Below are 18,844 nucleotides of genomic sequence, written 5' to 3'. Positions count from 1 at the left end.
AAGAGGAGAAGGAAGAGGAGGATGTCACAGTAAAACAACAAGTAGAGGGTGAGTGACTTGTGTCATGCTCAAAGTAGATGTCCTAACCGACTTGCCAAAACTATAGTTTGATAACAAGAAATGTGTTGTTTTAATGACTCCTACCTAAGTGTATGAAAACTTCCGACTTCAACTGTACATCTACATGATGTATTGTTACACCGTGTAGGAGCAGTATAGACCTAGTCTGTTCATTATATATATCTACATGATGTATTGTTACACAATGTAGGAGCAGTATAGACCTAGTCTGTTCATTATATACATGATGTATTGTTACACCATGTAGGAGCAGTATAGACCTAGTCGGTTCATAATATACATCTATCTACATGATGTATTGTTACACCATGTAGGAGCAGTATAGACCTAGTTTGTTCATTATATACATGATGTATTGTTACACCATGTAGGAGCAGTATAGACCTAGTCTGTTCATTATATACATGATGTATTGTTACACCATGTAGGAGCAGTATAGACCTAGTCTGTCCATTTTATATACACTACCATTCAAAAGTTTGGGGCCACTTAAAAATGTCCTTGTTTTTGAAAGAAAAGCACATTTTTTTGTCCATTAAAATAACATCAAATTGATCCGAAATACATTATAGACATCGTTAATGTTGTAAATGACTATCGTAGCTGACTATCACCTTTTTAAGTGGGAGAACTTGCACAATTGGTGGCTGACTAAATACTTTTTTGCCCCACTGTATGTGAGAGCGGATTCTCGGCCCTCAATAGCACAAGAACTAAAAACAGGCACATACTGTGTGTGGAAAATGATTTTAAGACTGAGACTCTCCAAAAAATCTACAGTAAAACAAGTCCTATATCGACATAACTTGAAAGGCCGCTCAGAAAGGAAGAAGCCACTGCTCCAAAACCGCCATAAAAAGCCAGACTACGGTTTGCAACTGCACATGGGGACAAAGATCGTACTTTTTGGAGAAATGTCCTCTGGTCTGATGAAACAAAAATAGAACTATTTGGCCATAATGACCATTGTTATGTTTGGAGAAACAAAGGGGATATGAAGAACAGCATCCTAACCTTGAAGCACGGGGTGGCATCATCATGTTGTGTGGGTGCTTTGCTGCAGGAGGGACTGGTGCACTTCACAAAATAGATAGGATCATGAGGAAGGAAAATTATATGGATATATTGAAGCATCATCTCAAGACATAAGTCAGGAAGTTACAGGCTGGTCGCAAATGGGTCTTCCAAATGGACAATGACCCCAAGCATACTTCCATAAAATGAGGCAAAATGGCTTAAGGACAACAAAGTCAAGGTATTGGTGCGGCCATCACAAAGCACGGACCTCAATCCTATAGAAAATTTGTGGGCGGGTGCGAGCAAGGAGGCCTACAAAACCTGACTCAGTTACACCAGCTCTGTCAGGAGGAATGGGCCAAAATCCACCCAACTTATTGTGGGAAACTTGTGGAAGGCTACCCGACGCGTTTGACCCAAGTTAAACAATTTAAAGAAAATACACTCAATTGGTATTTGGTAGCATGTAAACTTCTGACCCACTGGGAATGTGATGAAAGAAATACAAGCTGAAATAAATAATTCTCTCTACTATTATTCTGACATTTCACATTCTTAAAATAAAGTGGTGATCCTAACTGACCTAAGACAGGGAATGTTTACTATAATTAAATGTTGGGGATTGTGAAATACTGAATTTAAATGTATTTGGCTAAGGTGTATGTAAACTTCCGACTTTAACTGTGTATCCACCTTCATGGTTCACTGGACCATATGATCACTTGGCGTACAGAGGCCCATTATCAGCAACTATCACTCCTGTGTTCTAATGGCACGTTGTGTTAGCTAATCCAAGTTTATCATTTTAAAAGGCTAATCGATCAGTTGAAAACCCTTTTGCAATTATGTTGGCACAGCTGAAAACTGTTGTGCTGATTTAACAAAGCTTTTGTAAACAGTATGTGGGCCTTGTTCTTTATCAAAGCTTTTGTAAACAGTGTTTTTTCTTGCAGCAATTCAACCATGAAGGCCTGATTCACACAGTCTCTGAACAGTTGATGTTGAGATGTGTCTGTTACTTGAACTCTGTGATGCATTTATTTGGGCTGCAATCTGAGGTGCAGTTAACTCTAATGAATGTATCTTCTGCAGCAGAGGAAACTCTGGGTCTTCCTTTCCGGTGGCAATCCTCATGAGAGCCACCCATACCTTGTCACAACACAACTGATTGGCTCAAACGCATCAAGAAGGAAAGAAATTCCACAAATGAACATTTAACAAGGCACACCTGTTAATTTAAATGAATTGCAGGTGACTACCTCATGAAGCTGGTTGAGATAATGCCAAGAGTGTGCAAAGCTGTCATCAAGGCAAAGGATGACTGCTTTGAAGAGTCTCAAATATAAAATATATTTTGATTTGATTAACCCTTTTTTGGTTACTACATGATTCCATATGTGTTATTTCATTGTTTTGATGTATTCACTATTATTCTACAATGTAGAAATAAAGGAAAAACCCTTGAATGAGTAGGTGTGTCCAAACTTTTGACTGGTACTGTATGTAAATGTGATACTTCAGTTGTTGTTTTTGTTACATTTGAAAAATGTATAAAAACCTGTTTTTGCTTTGTCATTATGGGGTATTTTGTGTAGATTCAGGGGAAAATATTGATTTAATCCATTTTAGAGTAACGGAACAAAATGTGGAAAAAGTGAAGGGGTCTGAATACTTTCCAAATGCACTGTGTATATATAGGGGCAGTACTTAGTGACATCACTTCCTGAAACAGGAGGAACAAACGGGTTCAAAATATCAACATTCAATGTATAAAATATATGACCAAGCTGGAAGTGTAAACGCCAGCCCATCCACAATCCTAGAGGTTCACTGTTGATCAACCTCCTCCTTCATATCTGAATCCTGATGATCAATCTCCTCCTTCACATTTGACTCTTGATGATCAACCTCCTCCTTTACATCTGACTCCTGATGATCAACCTCCTCCTTCACATCTGACTCCAGTGATCAATCCAGTGTCTTCTTTTTTGGGCAATCCCGATGGACGACGTCATCCAATAGGCCGTCATCATGACCACCGCCCACAAGTTAATTTTCATTCGGGTTTTCAATGGGAAGAGCATTAGCAAGAACTCATGTCTGGTAAATTGTCTCATTTAATGGATTTACATTGGCAGGTGAACATGGAGAAACCGCATAATTTTTTTTTTGTCAATCTCAAACTGCAGAAACACTGTTGGAATTCCTTATCAAAGTCTGTGGCCTGTGATGTTGGGACAAATGATAGTCCCTTATTATACAAGAGACCATATTCTACAGCACAACGGCAGAGTCATGTCTTCAGTGTAAAACTAACAATGACTCAATAATCCTTTTGGGAATGTTATGATGTCATAAAGTTATGGGTGGAGTTAGAAAGTTGGCTGTCAGAAGTACAATTATACAATGTAAAATTACTTTTAATCTGTCTGTCTGCATATTTCAAGACATGGCATTTGAGGGTGCAGTGAGATAACCTGGAAATCAACCAATCCTCTGTTGTCCTCTATTTTTGGAGTTATTACATTAAACCAATCAGATTTCAGAAGAATGCCAAAATCAGGTGTGAAGTAATATGGAGGACCAGCCTATTCCCTATGATGTAAACTACAACAGAAATAACTTCAAATGTATAACTTCATATTTAACCAATCGTTTTCAGTCATGACTTGAGTGATTAAAGTAAACCACAGTTTTGGAAATACATAACACCATCTAACCATATATCAAAGAATGTTTTCTATATGCAGTTACCTTAGCCAGCCAGCCAACGTTAGCTATTTAGCCAACTAGCTATTAGCCTAACCAGCGTAGCCAACCAGCACGGTTATGGTCAGTGAGCTGGAGCCCAACTAAAACATAACTGCAGATCAAAAGAGAAGAGACATACAGAATGATGGCAGGGAAAAAACAAATGGAAATTGGAATTCACATGAAATTTCACCTCACTGGTTAGAGAACAACCTGCAGAAGACAGTTAGCTACATTTTAAATGTAGTGGTCGTTAAACAAAGGAACACAAAACTTATGCCATTTGTTTGAGAGGAGGGAGACTAATGGAGCCCAACTACCGGACTGCATAAAAGAGACAGAATGATGGACGAAATGAAGCTTCAGACGTCATTGATCACTGCTGATAAAAGTGACATACTGCTTTGAAGTATTCTGCTTAGCGATTTCGGCGCATGCCTCGTAGCTCCTATATTAAATGTAACACGCGTGCTACGGGTGAGGATCCTAAAGAAGATGCATTTTCCAGTTAACTGCCAAATTGAAAGAGGGAACTTTATCAAATAACCCACATGGAAAACTGAGATTCAGCATATAACATATAAAGAGAGGCTTATTTGACGCCAAACCAACAAGAGTAGTTACTAGAACATAAATTGCTAATGTCAACTTTATACATGTCTATTCCAGGACCACTCAATTTTCAAATTCTCCATTAATCTGCTGTGGATTACCCAGAATCCCATACCATTATCACTGAATGTATTACACTGAGTGTAATGCAAACACACGATCCGCGCAGCACTGCATCTCAGTGCTAGTGGCGTAACTACAGACCCTAGTTCAAATTCAGGCTGTGATTGGGAGTCCCATAGGGCAGGGCACAGTTGGCCCTGCATCGTCTGGGTTAGGGTTTGGCCGGGGTAGGCCGTCAATGTAAATACGAATTTGTTCTTAACTGACTTTCTTAGTTAAATAAGGGTTAAATATATATTTTTTTTAAATGTAACTTCATTACACCGTTACACTGGCATACAAACTCAGTAGCACAAAGTAGATCATCCATATGACGTGGAGAAATACTGCATTGTGGGTAGTTTGGAAGATTTCCCGAAATAAGTTAATAAATATGTAATAACACAAAAACATAACTGTTTGTACTTACAGGTAACCAGATCGTGCCTACAAATACAAATACAGCTTACTACGTCTTTAACCACACTGTGTTGTTACACTGGTGAGTAAAAACGAATGATTCCTACCCTTTAACTTGTCTGAAAATTAAATAAACATTTTAGTCAACTGCGTTACCCACTCCAGTCAACAGAGGGCGGTATGTGACTTTAAGGCGATGCCGCTAGTGTGACGTATAATCTAGTGGACGGAACGCTTCTTTCAACAGCAGCAACAGTTAGTCAGACACCACGGTAGCTTGCTAGACACAATAGCTGAACCAATAAAGCTCTTTAGACGCTTTCGTGTATATTAGGCACTAAGTTTTAAACCCACTTCTGTCGTCTAGTTAGTTATCCGATTTAATTTCATATTTACGGTGTTGTTGTTATTATTCAGCTAGCGGGCTGGGTAAGTTAGCATTAGCCTAGCTAGCTAGCATTCTCGACCATGAGCTCACTAAGCTACTCTCCTGATAAAGAAGAGGAGGTCTGCTGCACGGAGAAAGAAGCTTTCGTCAAAGAGGAGGAGGAAGAGGAGGCTGTTACAATACAAAAACAAGTAGAGGTTGAGGCTTTTACCGTGAAAGAAGAAGAGAAAGACGTTACAGTTAAAGAAGAGGAAGACGCGTTCAGAGTGAAAGAGGAGGAGGATGTTACAGTAAAAGAAGAGGAGGCAGAGAAAGAGGAGGATGCAGTTTTTGGAGTGAAAGAGGAGGAGGGGGAGATGACTTTCACATCCAAAAAGGAGGAGGAAGAAGAGGAGGAAACTGGATATCTCGGGCCGGTTTCCCAGACGCATCTTAAGGCATCCAACTATGAAGTTAGCCTTATGATGCCTTCGGGAAACCGGTCCCTGGTTAATACTAGTAAGTACTGTCTTAAATACAGACTGATAAATACAACTGATGTTTGGTGTTAATGGCGAAATCTGCAATTGTTACATCCATATTTGGTATTTTAAATAATTTATATATAGCCATTGATTCTTGAAGAATATAACACATGCCTCATGAGCTTAGTTCAACTGTTTTACCCCATCAGAACCCCAAATAATATATTTTTTATTCCATGTCTAGAAACAATGTAAATCAACACTGTATAGCCTCAACGTGGTTAAAACTATAATGTTGATGTCATGGATGGCCAGTCCTTGCATCCATTGGTCTGTCTATGAATTTGAGAGTAGTTACATTTCTCCAGCCCCATCATCATCTTATTACCGAAACAGTGGTGGAATTACAGCTTTTTTATTGTTTGAACTGCAAGCTGGTTGATTGATTTATGTGTGGCTTTTTTAAAGGGACAACCTGGTTTGGTAAACAGCTGAGGGATGGGGGCTGAAGAAATGTACCCACTCTCGTGCCGAGTGGATGTCGAAAGACCGAGATTTGGATATTGTCATTCGCAATTGATTTCATTAAGACTTTGTTTACTTGCTGTTTGAGGTGAAGAAAAAAATACTTTGAGAAGCTCCACAACTCATTAGTGGTGGTGCGTTAAGACAATCAGAAATACTATCAGACATCCCCAAATGGGCACATTTATAGACCTACATTTGCGCGCAGGCCAGGTAGACTAGTCCTACTTCTGTATGCGTAATCAGTTGTGCGTCCTTACTCAACATTGACAGGAGTGTTTCAAATGAAAGACAATGAATAAATTGATAAAACTGGCGCATCTTGTGGGGTCAGGTCTGGGTGGTCTGCCATGGGCCGTTTCATTTAGTGTCTCTCCTTCAGGGAACAGTAGTAGTCATAAAGTTAAGCTTGTCATATTATGAACTTCAACTTAAATACTGGATCTTGCAGTCGAACAATTTTTTTGACAGTCAAATGACAAACATCACAACATGCAACAACAACCAAAGTGCTTCATCATTCATTACTCTGGTAAAGACAGTTATGCTGTGCTCCATGTTGGATCCAACATCCCTAACAAATTGGTGTTTATAATGTGTTATTGTCTGCTTGATTTACAGTAGGGTGCCGTTGGTCAGTTTGGGCACGGATATACTTTGCGCATAATGTGTAGAGAACTGTTCCTTGATATATATGCTATTGTACCACACACACAGATATCTTCCTTTATTCAGGACAGAAAGAATGACAACACATTACAGAGTAGTCTAGTGGGGTTATTCACACAATTATCTGGTGATCAAGTTATGAAATGTCATGACAAAGACATTTTAGTTTCCATGTTTCACCTGAAATATTAAATTATTTATAGTCCTCGGTCTATGTTGTTGTTAGGTGAAGTTATGGGTCCTACAGTAGGTCTGTTAGGTGAAGTTATGGGTTCTACAGTAGGTCTGATATGCAACTTTTCATGGAAGTTAGGAACAAATATACACAGGCAGTTAGGAAAGCTAAGGCTAGCTTTTTCAAACAGAAATTTGCATCCCGTTGTACAAACTCAAAAAAGTTGTGGGACACTAAAGTCCATGGAGAATAAGAGCACCTCCTCCCAGCTGCCCACTGCACTGAGGTTAGGTAACACTGTCACCACCGATAAATCTCACTATAATTGAGAATTTCAGTAAGCATTTTTCTATGGCTGGCCATGCTTTCCATCTGGCTACCCCTACCCCGGTCAACTGCCCGGCACCCTCCACAGCAACTCGCCAAAGACCCCACCATTTCTCCTTCACCCAAATCCAGATAGCAGATGTTATGAAAGAGCTGCAAAATCTGGACCCCTATAAATCAGCGGGCTCGACAATATGGACCCTCTTTCTAAAATTATCTGCCAAAATTGTTGCAACCCCTGTTACTAGCCTGTTCAACCTCTCTTTCGTATCACCTGAGATTCCCAAAGATTGGAAAGCTGCTGCGATCATCCCCCTCTTCAAAGGGGGAGACACTCTAGACCCACACTGCTACAGACCTATATCTATCCTACCCTGCCTTTCTAAGGTCTTTGAAAGCCAAGTTAACAAGCAGATTACCGACCATTTCGAATCCCACCTTCTCCGCTATGCAATCTTGTTTCAGAGCTGGTCCTGGGTGCACCTCACCCACGCTCAAGGTCCTAAACGATATCATAACCGCCATCGATAAGAGACATTACTGTGCAGCCGTATTCATTGACCCGACCAAGGCTTTTGACTCTGTCAGTCACCATATTCTTATTGGCAGACTAAACAGCCTTGGTTTCTCAAATGACTGCCTCGCCTGTTTCACCAACTACTTCTCTGACAGAGTTCAATGTATCAAATCGGAGGGCCTGTTGTCCGGACCTCTGGCAGTCTCTATGGGGGTGCCACAGGGCTCAATTTTCTGGCCGACTCTTCTCTCTATACATCAATGATGTCGCTCTTGCTGCTGGTGATTCTTTGATCCACCTCTACGCAGACGACACCGTTCTGTATACTTCTGGCCCTTCTTTGGACACTGTGTTAACCTGTCTGGTACCCGTGTGACGGTAGCGTCCCACCTCGCCAACAGCCAGTGAACTTGCAGGGCGCCAAATTCAAAACAACAGAAATCCCATAATTAAAATTCCTCAAACATACAACTATTATACACAATTTTAAAGATAAACTTCTTGTAAATCCAACCACAGTGTCCGATTTCAAAAAGGCGTTACGGCGAAAGCTCACCACGCGAATATTTTAGGTTAGCGCCTAGTCACAGAAAACCATACAGCCATTTTCCAACCAAGGAGAGGTGTCACAAAAGTCAGAAATAGCGTTAAAATGAATCATTTACCTTTGATGATCTTCATCTGGTGGCACTCCCAGGTCTCCATGTTAGACAATACATGTTTTTTTTTCTTTCGATAATGTCCCCCTTTATGTCCAAAAACCTCTCAACGTCCAGACAAAATGTTGTTTTTTTTACTTCAAATGGCTGCAGGGGCAGTCTTATGTAGCTTGGATGAAAATGTGCCCATTGTAATATATGCATATTATTATTAGTATTGGATAGAAAACACTCTAAAGTTTCCAAAACTGTCAAAATATTGTCTTTGAGTATAACAGAACTGATATTGCAGGCGAAACCCTGAGGAAAATCAAAACGGGAAGTTGCTTCTATTTTGAAAACTCCATGTTCCATAGCCTCCCATTGCTCCTTTTAAAGGGATATGAACCAGATGTCTTTTCCTATCGCTTCCTCAAGGTGTCAACAGTCTTCAGACATAGTTTCAGGCTTTTATTTTGAAAAATGAGCCAGAACGATAACATCGCGTCAAGTTGTCACATGAGTTTTGCTCGCGCAAGAGTTTGGGCAGCTATTGTTTTTCCCTCTCCTACTGTGAAAAACATTTGCGGTTGATATATTATATATTTTAAAAACGACCTGATTGATTATAAAAAAACGTTTTACATGTTCCTGTGGACATTATGGTAACTATTTGGAATTTGTTTGCGTTGTCGTGACCGCTCTTTCCTGTAGATTTCTGAACATAACGCGACAAACAAACTGAGGTATTTTGGATAAAAAAATAATCTTTATGGAACAAACTGAACATTTGTTGTGTAACTGGGAGTCTCGTGAGTGAAAACATCCGAAGATCATCAAAAGGTAAACGATTAATTTGATTGCTTTTCTGATTTTCGTGACTGAGCTACATGATGCTAAGTGTACTTAATGTTTTATCGTGCGATCGATAAACTTACACAAACGCTTGGATTGCTTTCACTGTAAAGCATAATTTCAAAATCTGACACGACAGGTAGATTAACAAAAGTCTAAGCTGTGTTTTCCTATATTGCAAATATATAAATATTTATAATAATTTATAATAATATAATATGCTATTCAGCGGTTGTTGATGACACTCATCCCGATAGGGGGATTGCAGCCATAACAAGTTAAAGTACAATAAAAGTTAGTAGAAACATGTCAAACGATGTCAATCAATAAATCAATCCTCAGGTTGTTTTTGTCATAAATAATCAATAATATGTCAACCGGACAAAAGGTTTGTCAATAGAAAAGGAGACACAAGAAAGGTGCGCTCTCGATCACACGCTGGGCTCATGGCTGGAAATTTCCACTGGCCACTAATTGAAAGTGCTGTATCTCCCTCATTTTTCAGAGTAAAAGCCTGAAACAATGCCTAACGACTGGCCACATGTAGAAGAAGCCATAGAGATCGTGAACTGGGTCCTAAGTCTTTGTATGGTGGATCAATGGAAAAACAGCCTTTCAAAATAATAGTACTTTCTGGAAGGATTTTCCTCAGGTTCTCGCCTGCCATATCAGTTCTGTTATACTCACAGACATTATTTTAACAGTTTTGGAAACTTTAGAGTGTTTTCTATTATATGCATATCCTAGCTTCTTGGCCTGAGTAGCAAGCAGTTTAATTTGGGCATGCTTTTCATCCAAAATTCCGAATGCTGCCCCCTACCCTAGTGAAGTTAACTAACCTCCAGACGAGCTTCAATGCCATACAACTCCTTCCTTGGCCTCCAACTGCTTTTAAACTAAATGCATGCTCTTCAACCAGTCGCTGCCCGCACCTCCCCGCCGTCCAGCATCACTACTCTGGACGGTTCTGACTTAGAATATGTGGACAACTACAAATACCTAGGTGTCTGGTTAGACTGTCAACTGTCCTTCCAGACTCACATTAAGCATCTCCAATCCAAAATTAAATCTAGGATCGGCTTCCTATTTCACAACAAAGCATCCTTCATTCATGCTGCCAAACATACCCTCGTAAAACTGACCATCCTACCGATCCTCAATGATGTAATTTACAAAATAGCAGCTCACAGATTACTGCACCTGTACATAGCCCATCTGCCAATAGCCCATCCAACTACCTCATCCCCATACAGTATTTATTTATTTCTTGCTCCTTTGCACCCCAGTATCTCTACTTGCACATTCATCTTCTGCACATCTATCATTCCAGTGTCTAATTGGTATATTGTAATTACTTTGCCACCATGGCCTATTTATTTCCTTACCTCCCTTATCTCACCTCATTTGCACACACTCTATATAGATTTTCTTCAACTTTATTGTTGACTGTATGTTTTGTTTATTCCATGTGTAACTCTGTGTTGTTGTATGTGTCAAACTTCTTTGCTTTATCTTGGCCAGGTCGCAGTTGTAAATGAGAACTTGTTCTCAACTTGCCTACCTGATTAAATAAAGGTGAACAAATAATAAATTAACAGTGGATTTCTGCTGTTGTGGGACTTTAAAACCGTCTGTCTGACTTTGTCGATCATACAGGAGAGAGACGGGACTATCTTGGATCCTCTGGGGAGCCTCAACAACCTCATGAAGCTGATGAGGCAAAGAAGAGTCTCTCTAGATCAGAACACCTCAGTAAACAACAGCAGAGATCCACGGGAGAGAAACCTTACTGCTGCTCCGACTGTGGGAAACATTTCTCAAGATCAAATTCACTAAAAGTACACCTGAGAATTCACACTGGAGGGAAATCTCACTGGTGCTCTGACTGTGGGAAAAGATTTAACTCTACAGTAGACCTTAACATACATCATAGAATTCACACAGGAGAGAAATCTTATGGCTGTGATCAATGTGGGAACAGTTTTTCTCAGCTAAAAACCCTGAAATCACACCAGAGAACACACACAGGAGAGAAACCTTATGGCTGTGATCAATGTGGGAAGAGTTTTACTGTGTCAAGCTCCTTGATAGTGCACCAGAGAACACACACAGGAGAGAAGCTTCACCATTGTTCATTTTGTGGGAAAAGCTTTTCAACATCACACACCTTGAAGGTGCACCAGAGAATGCACACAGGAGAGCGACCTTATAGCTGTAATCAATGTGGGAAGTGTTTTTTTACATCTAGCAATCTGACAAAACACCAGAGAACACACACAGGAGAGAAACCATATAGCTGTAATCAATGTGGGAAGAGTTTTGTTCAATCTGGAGATCTGAAGATACACCAGAGACTACACACAGGAGAGAAACCTTATGATTGTGATCAATGTGGGAAGAGTTTTAATCAGTCAAGCAGCCTGATAGTACACCAGCGAACACACACAGGAGAGAAACCTTATGGCTGTGATCAATGTGGGAAGAGTTTTAATCAGTCAAGCAGCCTGATGGTACACCAGAGATCACACACAGGAGAGAAACCATATAGCTGTACTCAATGTGGGAAGAGTTTTGTTACATCTGGCTGTCTGATTACACACCAGAGAACACACACAGGAGAGAAACCTTATACATGTGATCAATGTGGGAAGAGTTTTACTCAGTTAAACAGCCTGATTGTGCATCTGAGAACACACACAGGAGAGAAACCATATAGCTGTAGTCAATGTGGGAAGAGGTTTAATTGGCTCAACAGCCTGGTATCACACCAGAGAACACACACAGGAGAGAAACCTCATAGCTGTAATCAATGTGACAAGAGATACTCTGATAAAAGATATCTGATTAAACATCAGAAAATACATAGATGAAGGAGTTGTTTCATGATATCAATGTAATGTCACTGTCACTGTTTTTAACATTGTTGTAGGATAATTTTTCTGTTTGTTCAATTGATTTGAGATTTTTGTTGTAAAGGGTTTTAACACGGTTTCCCATGCTTGTTCAATGAACCATAAACAATTAATGAACATGCACCTGTGGAACGGTCCTTAAGACACTAACAGCTTACAGACGGCAATTAAGGTCACAGTTATGAAAACTTAGGACACTAAAGCGGCCTTTCTACTGACTCTGAAAAACACCAAAAGAAAGATGCACAGGGTCCCTCACCATATGCGTGAACGTGCCTTAGGCATGCTGCAAGGAGGCATGAGGACTGCAGAAGGGACCAAGGCAATAAATTGCAATGTCCGTACTGTGAGACAGGGAGCAACAGGGAGACAGGATGGACAGCTGATCACCCTCGCAGTGGCAGTCCAGACTGTCCACAATAGGCTGAGAGAGGCTGGACTGAGGGCTTGTAGGCCTGTTGTAAGGCAGGTCCTCACCAGACATCACCGGCAACAACGTCGCCTATGGTCACAAACCCACTGTCGCTGGACCAGACAGGACCGGCAAAAAATGCTCTTCACTGACGAGTCGCAGTTTTGTCTCACTAGGGGTGATGGTCGGATTTGCGTTTATCGTCGAAGGAATGAGCATTTCACCGAGGCCTGTACTCTGGAGCGGGATTGATTTGGAGGTGGAGGGTCTGTCATGGTCTGGGGCGATGTGTCACAGCATCATTGGCCTGAAGTTTGTTGTCATTGCAGGGAAGACATCCTGTGTGGTACCCTTCCTGCAGGCTCATCCTGCCATGACCCTCCAGCATGAGAATGTCACCAACCACACTGCTCGTTCTGTGTGATTTTCTGAAAAACAGGAATGTGTTCTGCCAAGGCCAGCGAAGAGCCCGAATCTCAATCCTATTGAGCACATCTGGGACCTGTTGGATTGGAGGGTGAGGGCTAGGGCCATTCCCCCCAGAAATGTCCGGGAACTTGCTGGTGCCTTGGTGAATAAGTGGGGTAACATCACACAGCAAGAACTAGCAAATCTGGTGAAGTCCATGAGGAGGAGATGCACTGCAGTACTTAATGCAGCTGGTGGCCACACCAGATACTCACTGTGCCTCTTGATTTTGACCCTCCTTTGTTCAGGGACACATTATTCAATTTCTGTTAATCACATGTCTCTGGAACTTGTTCAGTTTGTCTCTCAGTTGCTGAATCTTGTTATGTTCATACACATGTTAAGTTTTCTGAAAGTAAACGCAGTTGACAGTGAGAGGACGTTTCTTTTTTTGCTGAGTTTATTTGTCTTAAGGGAGAAGGTGTTACGGGCTTTGGTTTTTCCATTTATGTTTTGAGGATGGACTTCAGCACGTATAGCTCATTAGCATGTAGGGTGCACTGATTGTCTCCTCCTTAGTATGTGTTACACCTGTGCTGGCTTGTCCATCTCGTTAATTGGAAGGCGTTTCACCTGAGCTGGCCCAGGTTCTGTTTAAGAGTGGCTGGCCCAGGTGCTCCGGATGCTATTTAAGAGTGGCTGGCCCAGTGCTCCAGGTGCTATTTAAGAGTGGCTGGCCAAGTGCTCCTGGTTATAATTAAGAGTGGCTGGCCAAGTGCTCCTGGTTATAATTAAGAGTGTCTGGCCCAGTGTTCCAGGTGATATTTAACAGTTGATGGCCCAGGTGCTCCAGATGTTATTTAAGAGTGTCTAGCTCAGGTGCTATTTTAGAATGTCTGTCCCAGATGCTCCAGGATCTATTTAAGAGTGGCTGGCCCCGTGCTCCAGGTTATAATTAAGAGTGTCTGGCCCAGTGCATCACCCATAGAATCATATTGTTGATATTTTAATCAATGGAATTTCCTTAGGATGCTCATTAGTCTTTCAATCTTCTGTTTTTTTATCCTCTTATGTTGTGTACTAAATATTTCTGTTTATTCTTGTTCGTTTTTTCCCTGTGAAGCCATTGTGTTGCATCCATGTCTGAAATGTACTATAGAAATAAAGCTTGAATTAAACATATTGCAAACCATATTAACCCAATGACCGACAATCAACAGATTCTTGCAAAACCAATTAACAAATATGTGCAAAAGCAACACATATCTTGGTCCATCTTAGTATGAAAAACTGTATAAAGTCAGTATATCTTCCACTATGTCAAAATAGTGCAGTGTAAGTTTAGTATCACTTTTCAACCACCCATTAAATCACACTTTCCCAGCCTGCTGAAGGCGTGGTGGAGTAGTAAACACCACCCCCAGCTCTACCAGGGGCTTGAGGTGGTCTCCCACAGCTCTGCTTATGTCATGTTCTGCGGCCTTGCCGTTCCATTTCTTGACTGCCCCTGCAACACATTTAGTCATATTATATAAAACACTCAAAGTAATGTATATGAAGCATCTATGGCCACAGTTACACCTGGCACTTAAATGTGACTTCTGTCATCTGATCACTCCAAGCTGCATTAGGTCCGCCCAGTTCTAACTAGGGTATTTAGACAAAGGTTTTCCTACAGGTAATGTATGCCCATGGGTGACTTGTCTTGGTACCCCCTTTTCCCACCAACAAACATTAAGGAAGCACAACAATACATACTCACATAATTCCAGACAAATGTGACATGTAGGAACAAAAACCAAAAGAGAGCTCAATGCAAAGAGAGTGAGAGAGATTGACACAGAAAGATTGAGCTCCAGAGAAAACAACTGACTGGGTTTTTAAACCAAGGGAAAGGGGATGTGATTGGGTAAGGGAAAATGAGCAGGTGTCTTCTGATTGCCGACTGATTGGCGACCCATGTGAATAGGGGAGAAGGAAAGAAAATACACACAGGATACGAGTTCTCAGTGGCCGCGTTATTATGAGAATGGCTGTAACCCTTCAACCAAATCTCCTGGTGTTTGTGCTTCAACACCCTCAGTGGCTGTCGAGGCATATCAGTCCCCACCGCGTCCGCGTGTGGCAACCTCTTCGGTACCTGCAAACAGACGAGGATATCAGTCTGTGATATCGCAAAGTGTTTCACCAGTGGGAGTCATCGGGTCAGTTGCTGGACTGACGCCATTAGTGTCATTGTAAGGGTTGACAGTCCCCCACAAAGCGGAAGGTGTATCATCGGGAGCAGAGTATACTCTGGGCATCAGTGTTTTTCTTGCTGAGACGGCCGCAGTGCTTGCGGAAGTGTCCGAAGGGCAAGAGAAGTTCATCTCAACTACCGTATTGCACGACTGGACTTCCTCCAGATGGTTCCTACGGGTGGTATTCTGCTGCATTGCAGAGTCCACTTGAGTGCTTAGAGTACTGATTTTGGACACGTGAGTGTCACACTTGGTCCTTTCGGTCTCAAATGTATGTCATGGTTTGCAGATAGAGGTCTTGAGTACGGAGCGAGAGATTCAGTGATGAGATTTCCTCCGCTTGCTTAGAAATCAATATTTCCATCTTCATCACCTGAGTTCTCTCATCATTCATTTGGTCATCGACTTCAATGAGTTCTGCTGATTTGTCATCCAACTTTGTCGTTATGTTCATTAACTGATCGTCTTTGGTCTGCAGCGTTTTGAGTAGAACCGTGTTACTGAGTAACGTTCAACAAAACTGCATGCATTTTATCAAGTTGAGCTTTCCTGTTTGTAGATAACTCTTCAGATTTATCTAGTTTGGCGTGACAATCATCGTATTGGGTTTTGGCTAAATCGAGTTGTTCCTGTAGCATATGATTTTGTTCCTGTAGAAGATGATTTTGTTGAAGAGCTTGTGCTTTTTCATCGTCATACGTTTTTGCAATTACATTTAATTGTTCAATTTTCAAGCGCAGTTCCATAGCTAGCAGAATTGTTCAATTTTCTGCATTTGTCATTGGTTTCCCGGTTCTCTCCACCTGTCCCTTTATGTCTACCATTACCTATTCGTGCTTCAGCTGTGCACTGCGGAATTGGACCGATGCCAATCTCGGATGGCAAGACATCAGGGCTAGACTGGAGAGAACCTTTACGAGGCCTGCGCCTGATGGTTGATTTTGGAAAGCGCTGTTGTCTGCTTTTCCACTAATGGCATAATCAGGGTTGGTATCGCTGCTGAGATCAATCCATTTATGGGTGGAGGTTCACTAATTAGCGGGCGAGTAGGGGACTCCCCCCTCTGATAGCTTGCACATTATTGGAACATTCGAAAGGAAAAATGTTATTCCTAATTTTCCAAAGTTTGGTTTTGGAAAATAGTGGGAGCTGCAAAGACGATTTTAATCTATTTATAGATGTTAATGAACCATCAGTACTGGACAGTACTGTGGAAGTTGGACGTGAATGAATTTGCAAAAGCAAATTGAATTAATCAATGATAATGATTAATCATACCTGGATAGGCTATCTGGGAATTAAACTTTAAAATAACCTGGGAAGTTGGTTCATCTAGGTTACTATTGCAAAGCTTAAGGTGTCTCATTTAATTGAAATAACCTAGAAAGGTATGTCCAACAATTTAAATAAATAAATTGAATGAGACCCAAGCAATTGAGATTGCTGGATTATTTTAACATGATCCACGTTTGGATTTCCAACACTTCTTTTAAGAGATGTACTTGCGATTCTTCACCACCAGTGATGCAGAATGCTGAAATCAAACGGACGTACAAAGGGGCGGGACTTCCGTCGCGCAAGGCGGAGGAATTTAAACGGAACACAGGAAGTGAAACATTTTCCCCCTCTGTTAGCTTAGCCTCTCGTGCCAGCTAAATCACATTCTAAGCACAAAATAGGGTCCCCTCACCATGGAAAGGGTGGGTTCACTAGTGACGTCTCACATTAAACCATTCGGCATACTTTGCTAGCGTGATGTTGACCGGAGCGACACGGTACATAATACGGATATGCAGAAATACAGAAATACTTTGGCTCGAACGCCGAAGATCTATCCTCTAATTTCGAACCTTACTGGCTCTATGAATTAATATTGACTGACAGAAGTAGTACCGTTTGGCCTAACGGACTAAATCTGGAATTTATCACTCATTGCTCTGACGCTAAAAACCACTACCGGATGCGCTCTGTAGCCTCTTCAAATGGGAAAACACACACACAACCAATTTGAATGTATACAAAGCAGTCTGTTTGCACAATTGATATATAGAATCAGACTTTGCTGTGGAATTCTATCTTAGATTCCTCACACGGGGCCATAAATGGCTTGTCTTTACTATCATTAAATTGAAAACTTATAGTTTTTATTAAAGATTCTCTGTAATTAGTATTACGAGATCAACTGATTAATCATGTAACTGTAATTAACTAGGAATTCGGGGCACCAAGGAAAAATATTCAGATTACAAAGTTATCATTTCCTAAAATAACTTTTCAGATATTTTATCTGATCAGTTAGTCTTCGAATTAATGAATTATTTACTTTATCTCACGTTAGTTTCAGTCCAAACGTAGTAAATTGTTGATAATCTGCACGAACCCAGTCTTCACTATGAGTCATCCATACATCAATTGTCATAAATCATTTATTTATTACTAAGTAATTCACAGAAATGCATAAACAAACAAACAAACAAGGTAAATGTGGTTACAAGAAATGATAGGGGAATGTGCCCTAGTGGGCTAAACCGGCATCGCGGCTTGTTAGACAAAAGGGGAAGTGGGGGTCGACTAAAAAGTCACTACAGAGTGATAATCATAACAATTGAAATGCTAATCCTTTGCACATGAACGCTCACTCATTTTGGAACAATTGCAATCAATATATATATTTACGCTCAGTATGTCGTCTTGATCGCTGGTGAAATGTTTGTTTCTTTTGGAGAGTTTCGTCCTCTCTCTCTCTCTCTCTGTCTTGGTTAGAGGGGATAGTTCAAAGTGACATTCATTCATTTGTTATAGAATGGTTGTTTTGGCGGTTGTCGTTCTTTGCGTTCAATGATACCGAATTCCTAGCTGCAGACTAGTAATTAATATCAAAGACTTGTTCTTATTCTGTCGGTATCGATAGTCTAAGAGTTTAACCACGTGGTATGGTTAAAAGATTCAGCAATGGTCTACAACCTTTGTCCTCTCCTAATGGAGAAAAACATGGTCTGGTGATAATTTCTCAAAGTTGGGTTTTATTCGGAATTGCAGAAAAGGCCCTAACCGGGCTCAGGGGCGGTCCTCTGATTTAGTTAACTCCAATTCCCTTTTTTAGTTTTCCTTCATTAAACAGTCCAAAATCACATTGTAAAATTGTGTAAACAGTATCATACTCACTCATTCATCTTATACAACAATTAGATATCTGAGGCTATTATATCTGAGGCTATTATATAAACAGCGTTATGGTAATATGGCCACACCGTGTCCCTTGAGCTTCCCCAAGTTGGTACAAATGGACCAGTTCGTAGCTGGATTCTTCACCGATCTTTGATACTTTCTC

General features: G+C 40.8%; 1 protein-coding gene across 1 annotated transcript; it reads left to right on the top strand.

Moving 5' to 3' along the window:
• Positions 1–5,299: 5,299 nt before the first annotated feature.
• LOC139413152 (zinc finger protein ZFP2-like) lies at positions 5,300–12,411 on the top strand. Its single transcript, XM_071160247.1, has 2 exons — positions 5,300–5,869; positions 11,198–12,411. Exons 1-2 carry the CDS (start codon positions 5,452–5,454, stop codon positions 12,409–12,411), a joined length of 1,632 nt encoding a protein of 543 aa, XP_071016348.1. The 5' UTR covers positions 5,300–5,451.
• The last annotated feature ends 6,433 nt before the right edge of the window (positions 12,412–18,844 follow it).

Source organism: Oncorhynchus clarkii, chromosome 7, assembly GCF_045791955.1.
Source record: "Oncorhynchus clarkii lewisi isolate Uvic-CL-2024 chromosome 7, UVic_Ocla_1.0, whole genome shotgun sequence".
NCBI lineage: Eukaryota > Metazoa > Chordata > Actinopteri > Salmoniformes > Salmonidae > Oncorhynchus > Oncorhynchus clarkii.
Note: the sequence above shows the minus strand (reverse complement) of the source record. Positions and strands in the feature narration are given on the sequence as shown.

Excerpts from the sequence above, each read along its gene's own strand:
- LOC139413152 (XM_071160247.1), top strand. The coding sequence starts at position 5,452 with ATGAGCTCACTAAGCTACTCTCCTGATAAAGAAGAGGAGGTCTGCTGC. Across the intron at positions 5,870-11,197 it reads CCGGTCCCTGGTTAATACTA|GAGAGAGACGGGACTATCTT; the intron begins GTAAGTACTGTC and ends TCGATCATACAG.